At 38.7% G+C, this 14907-nt stretch overlaps 2 protein-coding genes across 4 annotated transcripts in view; one reads left to right on the top strand and one right to left on the bottom strand.

Moving 5' to 3' along the window:
* The window catches only part of GTF2E1 (general transcription factor IIE subunit 1), a 61546-nt gene extending 57922 nt beyond the window's left edge, over positions 1-3624 (bottom strand). For 2 of the 3 annotated variants that reach the window (XM_073894144.1, XM_025874956.2), the window contains exon 1: positions 3504-3624. The gene's annotated coding sequence lies outside the window, so the exon portion shown is untranslated. Of the gene's footprint in view, positions 1-3331; positions 3477-3503 lie in introns of those variants that run through there. The other variant, XM_073894139.1, reaches the window with a different exon arrangement.
* An 82-nt stretch (positions 3625-3706) lies between these two features.
* The window catches only part of RABL3 (RAB, member of RAS oncogene family like 3), a 35186-nt gene continuing 23985 nt past the window's right edge, over positions 3707-14907 (top strand). Inside the window, exons 1-2 of the mRNA XM_025874938.2 lie at positions 3707-3833; positions 8185-8276. Coding sequence (XP_025730723.1) covers positions 3788-3833; positions 8185-8276 — 138 coding nt within the window. The 5' untranslated portion in view covers positions 3707-3787. The remainder of the gene's footprint in view (positions 3834-8184; positions 8277-14907) is intronic.

Below are 14907 nucleotides of genomic sequence, written 5' to 3'. Positions count from 1 at the left end.
CCCATACTAAAAATGGCCAGGCTACCTACACAGGCTATGACTAGTGAAATTTTCCTATACTATAGGGAATTTCTTAACAGAGATATCCCACTGAACTATTTCAACAGAGAATCATATTCTGTTATTACTACTAGTTTCTATTGAACCTTTTATTTATAATCAGTGGTTATCAATGCAATCAGATTTAATACCTTTTTTAGAATAATTTTTATATCCACAGTACTATACTATCAAGGTATTCCTAAACAACCAATCTAAACACATATTTCTGGGGAGAAATACAATGCCCTATGTGTAATAAAGGAAAAGGAAAGTCAATTATAGTATTTCAGATTGTAAATAATCACGCATGACTATATACAAGAGATAAAGCAGCACCTAGATCCAAACCTGTGGTCCTAGAACCTTCCTGTCATCCCAATGCTTAAGGATGCTGAGCAAGTACCTGGGTTCAACACCAGAGTAGTATCATAGCATACTACTGGGTACATTTTGTTCTCCTTTCCAATTTGGTCTATACATTGTACTTGATCCCAGTTTTTTTTGTTTGCTTTGTTTTACATGCTCCACAGTTGGCAGAACACAACATATAACCTCTGAAACATCCAAAAGACCAAAATGGCAGACAAATGTCAAAATAAATTACTTTTTCAGTATTATTTTCTACAATTATATTGCCCTCTCTGACCTCCCACCCCATACACTCCATTTTCTGGACCAGTGGTTCTTAACTCTGGCTGTAAAGCAGAATCATCTGGGGAGCATTTAAAAATACCCATTCTGGGCCCCATTCCCAGAGATTCTGTTTCAGCTGGTCTGGGAGAGCCAGACTAGGCATCATGTTATTTTAAAAGCTCTTTAGGTGACTCCAGTACACAGAAAAGTCTCTGACCACTGTTCCAGACAAATTTGGTGGGTGGCTATCACATGTCCTGCCAATGCACATTATCATTTTGCCTGTTTCATTTGCCTGAAACACCTGAGGGGGCACTAAAGATTTGAGTAAGGGAGAGTTATGAGGGACTCTGCAGGACAATACTTTTGGGTTTTGAATCCTAGTTCCCCCATTTCCTAGCCTGTGACCCTACAAAATTCTCAGTTTCCTCATATATAGAAGTAATTGACAGCACCTTCCTCATAGATTTGAAGTATGGATTAAATGAGATAATTCATATAAAGTGTTCTGTTTTCAGGGCCAGAATCATAAGAGTACCATTAAATACTGGCATTGATAACAAGACCCTCTATATAGAAAAGTGACTCTTAGAATAACAAGAGGAATGAACTGAAGTACTGAAGATGGAGGTACTGCAGAAGTATTAGGAGCCATAGTAACCAAACCTAAACTAAGGAAAAGAGGGCAGGATGAATGAAATTTATTATAGAAACAAAATTAAAAGAATCTGATAATATATTGGAAGTGGAGTAACAGAGTAGGAAAATTTTAAGTAGTTATTTGGGTTTTTCCTTTTTTACAATATTTTTTTATTGGTAAAATACACATAACACAAAATGTATCAATTAACCATTTTTAAGTATACAGTTCAGTGATATTAAATACAATCATAATGTTGTACAATCACCACCACCACCCATCTCCATAACTCTTTTCATCTTGTAAAACTGAACCGCTACACCCATTAAACAATGACATATTTAATGTTATTAAATAATTGCGTTGAGCCAGTGTGGCTAGGAAGAGAATACTACCACTATGAAAACTGCGTTAACACCTGAAAGAGGAACAGGTTTGTAAGAAATGAGGCATTCACTTTTAGACGTTTGCTTCTGAGGAAATACCAGAGAATATTCCATGAAGATGTCCAGCAGGTAGCTGAACAAATGAAAGTGGAGCTCAGGAAAGAAGGTATGCTGTTCCAGCTTATGCAAACTCTCTACATTCTAAAATCATCCTTCCTGACCATTTTGTTCTCTCCTCTACCACTTCTACTTCCCCACTTACGATGAATCTCCTACTCAGTCTTTGGATTTGTTCCATTACTTAAGTCAGAGGTCTCAAACTGGCAGCCTCTGTCACATTGTTTGACCCAAAGAACATTTTGAAAATTTTCTGAATTAGTTGTCAACATTGAAAAATCGTGAAATTTCACATAAATTTCAACTTTAAGCTTGAAAATTGGAAATATCTAAGGAAAAAAGTGAGACCACATTCCCACATAGAAACAATAACCTGAAGCTGAAGAGAGCAGTTGACAGTTTTAAACAGGGACAGAGCCTGGCTGGTCTCTGCAGACTTTTGGAAGTATGAACTTATAGCACCAACTTCTGCTGCTTCTTTTTAGACTCAGAGTCCATCAGCCACCTCCTAGCCTACCTACCCTTCCAGACCCCCAAAGGCAAGTTGGTTTTGTTTTTGAACCATGTTTTCTCATCATACAAAAATTTAGCCAGGCACCAGGCACAGAGTTGGAGAAACAAAGTTGAAATGAATGCTTTCTCTGCACTCTCTTTATCCTTGTCAGCCTCATCTCCAGTCACACTGGCATTCTCTCAATTCCATGAGCCACACATGCTTTCTCCATCACCAGGCCTGGAAGAAACACCACATGCTGTTCTTTCTGCCCACAAAGCTAAGCTCAAACTCCCTTCTAATCATCCTTCACATATAAAATGACATTTCTCAGAGAGACCTTCCCAGATTCCCCTTAGTAGCTTAAAATGTTTCTTTTTCACACAGAGCTCTTTCCCTTTCTTCCTTGCAGTGAATAGATTTGTACTTTCTTCATGTCTATCTCTTGTTCACCACTTTCCAGCATCTAGCCAAGCTCATCAAGCACTTTGATTAAAACTTTCCGTAAGTCTCCTAAGCACGTGTTCACCCAATATGCCCACCCTACCAGCTCCCCCCTGCCCCCAGCTCACTTCCTCCACTGCTGCTTCCAAAGTAGAAAAAGAGAAGCTACTGAAAACCTCCTTAAACTTCAAATGGTTTTAGGCAGCAGGTGACAGGCTCAAATTCGCTATTTTAAAAGATTATGCTGACTACAGGATGTGAAATAAAAGAGAAAAGGAGTGGATGGCGGGAGTCCAGTTAGATTATTTCAGTATACCACTATTCCAGTTCTGGAAGAACTTGGATCCTATACGACTAACTGTGTTTTTTTTTTCAGTTACCATGTTTCATGGTACTTTCCACACCTTCATACATAAAGCGGCATATCACCGCCAAAGCTGTGGACCAGCTGCCCTCCAAGAACTCGGTTCAGTAATGTTCTCTACTCCCCAGTGACAGACCCCGAGCCCCTAAATTCCCTCAGACTGTGCCAGGTGAGTCCTGGGGCCACACTCGGCGCATCCAAGCCCGTCCTACCCGAGGTTGCACACTGGCCGCTCCGGGGTCAATGGTTCTTTGGAGGACCAAATCAAGAGAGTAGCTAAGGGGAGGCGGGTAGCTAAGGAGAAAGGAGGGAGAAGAGGGAGAAACCCTGAAATGCGACGCCGGACCAGGGAATCGAGAACAAGGAACAGGGAACAAGGTTTACCAAAACGAATCCTCGAACACTCCCACTACAGCTTCCCTCAGCGCCTCAACTACCGGCTTAAACGAGCCACGCCACTTGTGCGACAAAGAAAACGCCTTAATCCTGCGACCAGCTTTGGAACCCACCCACCACTTTTAACCATGCCGGCCAATCAGCACAGTGAGGCCTTCAGTCAAGACAGTCACACCCCAACTAGCCAATGAAATTTGAACGTTCTCCCTTCCATACCCAGCTCTGGTTGGCCTACCATCCCGGAACAGGCGTTAACGCCAGGCTGTAGCAAGATGGCGTCCCTGGATCGAGTGAAGGTACTGGTATTGGGAGACTCAGGTGAGTGGTTTAATCCACCTCTGGGGCTCCCGACACTTTTGAGTTATCCGTTAACCCTCTCCCTTCACTATTCCTCCGCTCCTGCAACGATCCGGCTCCTGCCGTGGCTGAAAGCCCTCTCAAGATCTAAAAACTACACTTCCCAGAGGACTTTGCTCTATTTGACGAAGGTGGCGTTGCGCGGGTGGGGGGCGCCGAGCCCCGGCCTTTCTCCGCCTTCGCAGCTTTCCCAGTTGGTCTCCTTGGCGACCGCAGCCTAGGCCTGTATTGTCAGTTCCTTTGTTTTATAAAAGATATGCAGACATTGTTGGATTGGGCGCTGTGAAGTTGGGATCGTGCCTTCAAGAGATTGTGTTCATTACGGAATTCAAACATGCACTAATAAGAATGACACTGTTCCAAATGCTTTACATATATCAAGTCATTTAACTTGATAGCAGCCCTATTAACCCCATTTTACAGTTGAGAAAAGTGAAGAGGAGAGAGGTGAATGACAGAACCTGCCCACGCACTTAGACACTAAGGCATATTATGAAATGAAATATTGGGTGGTAGCCCTGTTTTACTCTCAGCTGGGTTTCTTGATTTCTTCGTTCTCTGTAATCCTAATTAAAAACCTATTATGTGCTAGTTTGTAAGAAATAGAGCAATTAAGATAAAGCCGTATTATGAAACAGCTGGGATTTAATGCTGAGTTCAATTTAATCCTAGCGTTAAAATTCTTTTGACGCCTTGAACTTTTGAGAACTAAAATTGAAGTCTGCATTTCCCCCTCCCACCTCTCTACCCTCCTCTTTTTTATCATAACTTCCACTTCTGTGCTCTTTAAGAACTTGGAATAAATGCTAACCTTGCATTTCGTAGATGTGCTTTTCTGGAGTTGACCTATGAATGTGTGTTGTGACCAAAGACATTGTACCAGATGCTTGGAGGTGGAGAGAATATACCCCAAACAGCTTGAAAACTAGCCTTTCAGACTGTGTACAATTGTGGTGGAGAGGAGGAGGTTAAGAACGTTTCCACATTGCCTGAAGATTATTTGCATTGCAAAATATTTTATAGATAGCATTATTTAATATTCCCTTAAGAGAATTGCATTATGAAATTCTGTGACTATAATCCAGTTTGTCAACTCCAGTTCTTTAGCTTGAAGTGGTGCTGAAATTAATTTAATGAAGTCACTCAGTTTTATATAAATGAATAAAGTAATGATGGTCTAAATGGACTTGGCAAGAGTATCACCAAGTAGAATTTGAGACTGGAATTCAGAGCTAACATGGTTCATGATACCTGAAGTAGGTGTTCTCTCTCATTTTTAATTCACTTTTCTATTGCATCTAACAAGCCCTTGATGTTACATATTGTTGGAACTAGTCGATTTTTTCTTTTTCACAAAAATTACTTAAGTATCTGCTACACAGCAGGCACTGTAGTTAAGTGCTGAGGCTATAACTGTGTAATCGATGCGTTACATAACAGGGTTGAATTAGCTGCTGCATTAAATGTGGAAAAGTGATCAGGCAATTAGTAAGCTTTTCTTTTTCCTTTCCATGCCCACTTGGTTGATCTTGTCATACATTCACGGATGTTAGGCTATGTGTGCAGTCTGTTACTGCCTTTTTATCAGTTCCTTTTTAACATTGATTTACTGACAGGTAAGGATATACTTTTTACACTTCATCAGCCTTTGTATTCAAACTTCCAAGTTTACTTTTGAATAAAGGCTTATTTCCCCTGTGAAATTTTGAGGATTTCACAAGTATAGAAAAGAATGACTTGAAATTTAGAGATGTGTTTTGTATCCCCTAGAGATACTTGATAATTTAGTAAGGAATCCTGAAAGTCTTACTCACATACTTTTTCCCTCTTTGTTCTTTCAGAGATAAGGGATGAGCTTAACACATTACCAACAATTATATTTGGAGCTGGTATTTATTTAATTATATTGGACCTCTTTCCCTCAAGCAAATCAAGTGCATTCTTTTGATCTAATTTGATTGTAATGGTGAAAACAGAATTAGTACCTCCCAAAATTCTTAAAGAAATGAATAGTTTGCCAATTTTCCTGGCACTTCCTGTTCTTACTGTTGACAGTCTATCCAGTGTTAGCCAATTCTTTTTTTTTTTTAAGATTTTATTTATTTATTTTAGAGAGAGAGAGAGAAACAGCATGAGAGGGGAGAGGGTCAGAGGGAGAAGCAGGCTCCCCGCTGAGCCGGGAGCCCGATGTGGGACTCGATCCCAGGACCCTGGGATCATGACCTGATCTGAAGGCAGTCGCTTAACCAACTGAGCCACCCAGGCGCCCCCAATTCTTTTTTTTTTTTTTTAAGATTTTATTTATTTATTTGACAGAGCGAACACAAGCAGGGGGAGTGGGAGAAGCAGGCTTCCCACTGAGCAGGGAGCCCGATGCGGGGCTCCATGCGGGGCTCGATCCCAGGACCCTGGGATCATGACCTGAGCTGAAGGCAGACGCTTAACAACTGAGCCACCCAGGTACCCCCAATGTTAGTCAATTTTTATCACCCAAAGCAGTTAATTCATGGAGAGCTGTACAGTATTACTTCATAGATATGTTTACTGACACAGTTATGCTTAACTGGAAGTTCAAGCCTTGCATCAGGCTGATAACTAAGTTCTTAGATACATGCCTCCAACCTAAAAAGCCTACATGCAAACACAGAAATCAACAGTGTGTCCTAAAGGTCACAGATATTAGATGCAGTGCCATAGATACAAAGAGCCAAATTTGAATACTCAAAAATCTTAATTGTCTGTATTGAAAAAAATAAAAAGAATTAAAGGGAAACCTGGGAAAATACTGGATTCAGTTGCATCAGACAGCTAATGTAAAGAGAGGTTATGTAAATTGATAACACTAAAAGCCATTAGATAAATGGGCAGAGAACATCAACAGATAATTCATAAGAAAGGAAAGACAACTGATTAACAAAGATAATTGTAATGTAGATCTTTACCAGAAGGTAAAGAAATGTAGACTAAAGCAAGGTGTCACGTTTTTTCTCTTATCAAATTAATATAGATGAAAAAGAAACAACATACGTACTGTTGAGGTGCAACAGGACCTGCAGGCTTATGTGTATGACTGGTAACAGAGTAACCAGATGAAAGTTGTCAACATACATCAAGAACTTGAAATGTTCATTTCCTTTTATATACTAAGTTCGCTTCTGGGAAAATATACTAAGGAAATAATTTTAATTTGAAACAAAAATTTGAACAGTCCTCTCTTAGCATAGTGAAAAATTCAAAACACCCTACATACCTAATTATGAGAGGGAATGGTTAAGTAAATTGTTGTCTACTCTCTGAACTACTGTGGAGACATTAAAAATGTTTATGAAGATTCTGTAATAACATGGAAAATTTTAGCCACTAAATAAATACTAATTAAGGCCCTGTTCTGAATACTGGAGATACAAACGATGAGTAAAACCCAGTTCCAATCCTCAAAGAACTTAGGGTAAGTAAAACCTATAAAGAAGTGTAAAGTGTTTTCAGTGCTTTGTAGAAAAATGTGCAGAGTACAGTGGAGACCGAGAGGATGGTGGATAGTGTCCTTAGTTCTATCTCTGTGGAATTCAAAAGGACTTTATAACTAGAAAGATCCTGAGTCTTGAAAGATTAATTCACCAGGCCAGTGGGGAAGGGGAAATGACCAGGGAGAATGGGGAGGATATTCCAGACAGAACCAGCTGTATAAGCAATGGCCTATATTGTATTGTTTTTAAGTACACCATGTACATATTCACAATAACAACTTGCTTTTAGAGGAACCCTGCTTGTGATATTAAATGAACTTACAAGTTGCTCAAAGGGCTCTTCAGGGAATTTTTCCTTTTTTTTTAAATTCTTTCCAGATTGTCTCTAAATACAACTTTTTATAATAAATAAACATAACTGATAGATTCATACACAGTAATACAAAGAGATGGTCTAAATTTTTGCTACAACTAGTGTTGCATAAAGATTCACCAACTATGCTTGTTATAATGACATCCCAAAATGCTGTCAATTGAGTGAGTGACTCTACATACAGGTATACAGAAGAACTCATCCTCTTTCCTCTTCATACAGATGTCCTAATGCTAGTTCTGGCATTAATAACTACATTACCTTGAACCCAAGAGATCTATAAGAAAATAAAGTGCCGCCTTAGAAGAGGGAATAGAGTATTTCTCTTTTTCCAAAGGGTATGGTGTGACCACCCTTTAAACAACCATACTTTACGTACCATTATTACTGGCATATGCTCAGACTTAACTTTTGTCATGATAAATATTTCAGCATATCTCTTATTTGACTAGAGTTCTTATATCTTTTACAGGTGTTGGGAAATCTTCACTGGTTCATCTTCTGTGTCAAAATCAAGTCCTGGGAAATCCATCATGGACTGTGGGCTGCTCAGTAGATGTCAGAGTATGTGTTTCTGATATTTTAGTTTTTCTGTAGTCATATTAAAGATAAGTCCTTTCAACTACATGCTCAAATTACAGTACTGTAGTCAAAACTAATAATAATAGCTGGGCTTTATTAACCACCTGCTCTGTGCTAGATACTATGCCAATTAATTACCTTACATGTCTTGCCTAACTTTTTAAACTGTGAGGTATAACTGCAGGAACTAAGGCATAGAGAAATAAAGTACCTTGATCAAATTGACTCAGTGCAATAAAAGCAAAGTCAAGATTTGCTCCTGGGACGACTGGATGGCTCAGTCGGTTAAGCATCCGCCTTCAGCTCAGGTCATGATCCCGGGGTCCTGGGATCGAGTCCCATATCAGGCTCCTCGATCAGTGGGGAACCTGCTTCTCCCTCTGCCTGCCGCTCTCCCTGCTTGCGCTCTGACAAATAAATAAAATCTTTAAAAAAAAGTCAAGATTTGCTCCTAAATAGTCTTAATCCAGTCTACCACCATACCACCCTGAATGGAACCAATCTTGTCTAAATAGTCTTAATCCAGGAAGTTCAGTTTTAATTACTGTGCTATATATCTAGAGTTCACTTAACACTCTCCATAAATAATTCTATCTAATCCTTTTGCACTAAAAGAGACAACTTTTGGCTAGAAATATATGTAAAGGCAAAAGCTTCTGGAGCCTTGGGTGTAGGTGGGTCATCTCTTCCACCTCACATTTAGGAAACTCAGGTGCAGTTTCCACCAAATTAACTGTCTTCCCAGATACTGTTGGTCTTTGCTAATCCCAGCTAGTCCTATCCGAATGTCTCTTCTGCTAGCATACATCTCTCCATTGAGTTAAGAAATAAATAGGGAAGGAATGGCAATTAGCTCAATTTACAATTATTTTCTTTTAGTTCTTTGAAGCTATTGTTCCACAGACTGTGACTTACATTGCTGCTCATTGGAAATCTTTTGTCAGCCTAATTATTATTTCTTTGAAGGTAATTTCTTCTCTCTAGTTGCTTTTAAAAGATTTTTTTTTTTGATGTTCTGTAGTTTTACCAAAACATGTCTAGATATGAGTTTGTTTTTAGTCATCCTATCAGAAGGTTGTGCCTCTCACAACTGTCTTCATTTTTCAGAATTTTTAGCTATTATCTATTGTCTTCCTTCATTCCCTCTATCTCCTCCTTTTGCACTTCTGTTAGATTTTTGTCCTCTGTATCTTTTAATTGTAATTCCATGTGTTCTGTTCCTTATTTCTCCTTTGTGTATTCTGGATCACATATTCATATCTGCCTTCCAGTTAATTAAGAATCTCTTCAACTATGTCTAATCTGCTTTTTAATATATCCACTAAGCTTTTCATCTTTGTAACTGTAATTTTTTATTTCTAGATACTCCTTTTGGTTCTTTTTCAAATGTCAGGATTTTTCACGATATCCTAATCTTTCGTTATGGCTTTACTTTTTGTTTTAATTATTTTCAACATACTATTTTATGGTTTCTTTTGGATTTTTTTTTTTTTCTGAGTGGGTGGTAGATAGTCTAACTTGCTGTGTATCTGACTATGCTTCATGGAAATATATCTCTTTGTATGGTTTATAATTCTTTGAAGATGATCACATTTTCAGCAGGATTTTTTTCTCTCTTCTCTGTGGAAGTTCTGTATGCTGTGTCATGAAAGTACAGTAACTTTTCATTTCTGTTGCTTCCAGAGCTCTAGGGATTTCAATGGTACTTGAAATTTCAAAGCTAGGAGTTTCTGTGCCATCCAGATAATGTATATTCTCTAAATATTTGATTACAGTACAGGCCTGTGGTTTCCATTTTTTTGTGGACCCTCTATCTATCCTGTACCAACCCTACCTAGGGTCCCTGACAGAAAGTTTTTCCAGCTTTCCTGAGCCAGTGGATAGTTTTTCTTACTCTCTTTCACTGATTGGGTTAGATTTCATGAAGGGAACTATCGTCTGGTCTTTGTCACTCACCTGTGTATATTCTCACCTTAAAAGCCAGAAAACAGATCTCTATTCGTGGATGGGCACTAAAACTCCAGGGACTGGCCCCTGAAGCTCTCTCTGAATCTGGGTCAGTTCCCACTTCTCACTCTGATTTTAAGTTCATTTCTGGCATCTGAGGATTTCCCTTTCTTTTTCTTGAGCTTTTCCTCTTTATTTTTTACAAACATTTTTATGGCATTTCTGTGAACTTGAAGTCAGAATATCTGGGAATGTCTGTGTCATTTCAGCCTGCCATGTTCCCAAATTCTTAGCTGTAGAAGAAAACAAATACTAGATAATAAGTTCAGTTGGCAACTTATCAGTAGCAAGTTCTGGACAAAATTTCCTTATGGACTTTTCTAAATCCCTTTCTGTGAAAGAACATAACATATTGAAAAGAAGAGTGATATGAAAAGACATTTCTCCAAAGAAGACATACAAATGGCCAACAGACACTTGAAAAATGCTCAACATCACTTGGCATCGGGGAAATCCAAATCAAAACCACAATGAGATACCACCTCACACCAGTCAGAACGGCTAAAATTAACAAGTCAGGAAATGACAGATGTTGGCGAGGATGCGGAAAAAGGGGAACCCTCCTACTCTGTTGGTGGGAATGCAAGCTGGTGCAGCCACTCTGGAAAACAGTATGGAGGCTCCTCAAAGAGTTAAAAATTTAGGTATTTATCAAATTTATCTAGGTATTTATTTATTTATTTACCTATCTATCTATCTAGGTATTTATCCAAAGGATACAAACATAGTGATTTGAAAGGGCATGTGCACCCCAATGTTTATAGCAGCAGTGTGCACAATACCCAAAATATGGAAAGAGCCCAGATGTCCATCAACACATGAATGGATAAAGAAGATGTTGTGTGTACATACACACACACACACACACACACACACACTGGAATACTACTCAGTCATCAAAAAGAATGAAATCTTGCCATTTGCAATGACATGAAAGGAACTAGAGAGTATCATGCTAGGTGAAATAAGTCAGTCAAAAAGACAAGTACCATATAATTTCACTAATATGTGGAATTTAAGAAACAAAACAAATGAACATAGAGGAAGGGAAGGAAAAATAAAATAAGATGAAAATAGAGAGGGAGGCAAACCATAAGAGAGTCTTAACACTAGGAAACGAACTGAGGGTTGCTGAAGGTAGGTGGGTGGGGAGAAGGGGGAAATTGTGTGATGGGCGTTAGGGAGGGCACTTGATGTAATGAGTACTAGGTGTTATACGCAATGGATGAATCACTAAATTCTACCCCAGTAACTAATAATACAGTATATGGTAACGAAATTGAATTTAAATAAGGAATTTAAAAAAAAGAAACTTAAACTCCTACTGCCTGGGTCAGTTCCCATATTGCCTTTTGCTTCCTCAAGAGTGACCTTAGACTAATCAGTTTACTTCTCTGAGCCTTAGTATATCTTCTGTAGAATAGACGTAAATAATATCTGCTTTAGCTAGCCTGCAGGTTTGTAGGTGATGTTATACTGTGACTGATTTTACCAGAATGAGTGTGGCAGTAATTGACTCCTATAAAGCCAGATGGCCTGAATTGCGTTATTGCTAAAGAATGGGCATGTGGAGGTGAAAGTTACCTTGCTTTTATTACTCTTCAGTGTATCTTGGGCTGGTTGGCCTCTGTCTTCCATCTTTGGCAAGAATGAATTTCTTGAATGACAGTATAAGTAAAAGACATTTTTAAATGATAATCTTAAGGAAAGTTGCCCTAGACATGTAAATTGTTTTGACTGTTGTTATAATAAAGGGAATAGTTCTTTGCTCTAGCAAGAATGATTAAATCTGATAAAACCATTACCTAAATAGCTTGGAGGAACACTTCTGTAGCAGCTTTAAATTGCAGTTACAGCTTCTGTGTTATTGAAACCTGAGAGAGGGTATCTCCAGAATCCTTGTAGATCCATGAATACACCCTCTTCAAAACTCTTAGAAACAATAGCCCCATTTAGCTCATTTCACATCTAAGAGCCAACTAAAAATAGAGATGATAAAGGTGATAATGTAATTGTTTAATTTCAAGTACTGGGTGAAACTAATGAGCTTAATGTATGTACTCAGTAATTACTAACATTTTGGATTTAGTATGCAGTGGAGAGGTGTTCGTACTGAATTGAAGGGAAAAGAGAGAAGTTTTATTTTGCAGTATTCTTCATTCATTACTGTCTTCTAATTTTGTTGCCCCAAGTCTAATGGGACTAATATAAATGCATGGTACTCTTTATCATGAAAACAAGACTTACAGAATCTGATCTTTTCACAGATTATAAATTAAGGAAATTGACTTGTCATTTCTAGTTCACTTTAATGGGATTTTAACTTTCTAATTTACACATTGCATACAATCAATATTTATTGACTTCCTCTTTGAGCAGCATAATAATGTGCAAGCACTGGGGAGAAACTGAAAAAGAAAAGACAATCTCTGTCCTCGCTAAGAATGTGAAGTAAAATCTAGTAGGTGGGATAAGATATGAATGATTTTAGAAATAATAATACGAATGATGGCTAATATTTCTTAGTGCTTACTTTGGCTAGGCACCCGTTTTACATACTAATTCATGTAAGTCCCACAACAACCCTTCAAGGGAGATACTATTATTTCCCCTATTTGATACACAAAGGAGTGGAGGTACAGAGGTGTTAAATGTCTTGTTCAAGGTCACATTGCAAGTAAGTGGTAGGGTTGGGATTCAAACCCAAGCAATCTGGTTCAAGAGCCTGTGCTCTTTTTTTTTTTTTAATTTTTTTTATTATGTTATGTTAATCACCATACATTACATCATTAGTTTTTGATGTAGTGTTCCATGATTCATTGTTTGCGTATAACACCCTGTGCTCCGTGCAGAACGTGCCCTCCTTAATACCCGTCACCAGGCCAACCCCTCCCCCTACCCCCCTCCCCTCTAGAACAGCACTGCTCTGTACTGCCTCTTGTTCCAGAATGGTATTAACAAAAAAGTATTCCACTGCTGTTACATACAGTAACCACTAGACTGATGTGGCAATTTAAATTTAAGTTAACTGAAATGAAAAATTTAGTTCCTCAGTGGAACTAACCACATTTGAATGCCCAACAGTCACATGTTGCCAGTGGTTGCTATACTGGACATTTCTATCATTACAGAAGGTCTTGAGACACAGCACTGATAGAGAATATAAGTGTTAACAGCAGGTCAAGAGAAAAAGTGAGGTGCTTACAAAGAATGGAAAATTATATTGGGTGTTAATGACTGGACTATTTCTCAAGAATGGGGATATATATATATATATATATATATATATATATATAAAATAGGTAAAGGAGAAGTAAATGATAATAAATTCAGTTCTGGACATGATGAAGGGAGAGATCTGTGAGCTATCCAACTGAAACTGTCAGAAGGCATTCAGAGATGAGGTAAGGAAGCTCAAGAGAGAATTCTGAGTTGAAATCATCTGCGTGGAAATAATCCCAGACCATGAGAGTTGATGAGTTTTTTCAAAAAGCAAATTTAGAAAGAGAAGAGCCGAGGGGAAACCTTGGGGTATATTTGGAGAGTTGCAGATGAGAAGAGAGGTCCGAGAAACATTGATCAAAGAGCTAAGAGGATAGCCAAGATGATAAAATACCAGAAGAGTAAAGGGAGATGAGAATGTCATGAAGGAAGGATTGAGTTTTGACAATGAAATGCTGTAGACGTAAAAGGACTGAGAGAGAAAAAAAATTGGTGGTAATGAAGTCATTGCTGGCCTTTGAAAGTGTGATGGAATGTTAGTGGCAGAAACCAAATGCTGTGAGTAGGCGGAGAGGAAATAGAGACAGGTTTAAATCAATCTTGCACAAAGTTTAAAAGTTAAAGGAGTGAATGGGTACAGAATACAAGAGAAAAGTGACTTTAAAAAAAAAGAGGGGACATGAGTTTGGCTAAAGGCAAAATCAGCTTATTGGAAAGGAAGAGGCAATTAGCAGTAACCTTTATATTATTCATTCATTCATTTGTTCTTTTAGTACATATATTGCCTACCCACTAGATATCAGGAATTGGAAGTATAGCAGCAAATTAGACAAGTTCAATTCCTCCTCCCCTAGTACACTCTCCTAGTTGCTCTTTGCTCTGTCTCTTTTCTCCCAACTTTCTCCTAAGACCTCCTGCCTTCCTGCCTGTCTTGAGTAACTCTGCAGGCATACATACTAAACCACACTATTAGAGAGCACCTAGAGCATCCAGTGTTCTTTCTTGATGTGTATCATTTTCTTTACTAAGTTTCTTTCTGCTTTTTATTTACTTATTTTGGGGAGGGGTACAGTATATTTTATTGATGGTACATGATCCTTCTTTAGGGGGTCTGGGATGGAAACTGTAGAGGTCAGGAGATTCTCAGGGTTTGGGGGGATGAAGTGGGGCAGGGACTCCTCATCAGCTGAGGCCCTCTCTCTTCCTATTGCTGTCACTGGCACTGGTGGTCCAGGGAGCTCTTGTTCCTTGGAGGCCATGTGGACCATAAGGTCCACCACCCCATTGCCATAGCCAAATTCATTGTCATACCAGGAAATGAGCTTGCCGAAGTGGTCATAGAGGGCAACACCAGCCCCAGCAGTGACATGTAGTATGAAAAGTG

Source organism: Callorhinus ursinus, unplaced genomic scaffold (genome assembly GCF_003265705.2).
Source record: "Callorhinus ursinus isolate GAN/ISIS: 27379988/994484 unplaced genomic scaffold, GSC_fseal_2.0 scaffold1, whole genome shotgun sequence".
Classification (NCBI taxonomy): Eukaryota; Metazoa; Chordata; class Mammalia; order Carnivora; family Otariidae; genus Callorhinus; species Callorhinus ursinus.
The sequence above is the reverse complement of the archived record's forward strand: the minus strand, read 5'-3'. Positions and strand labels throughout refer to the sequence as shown.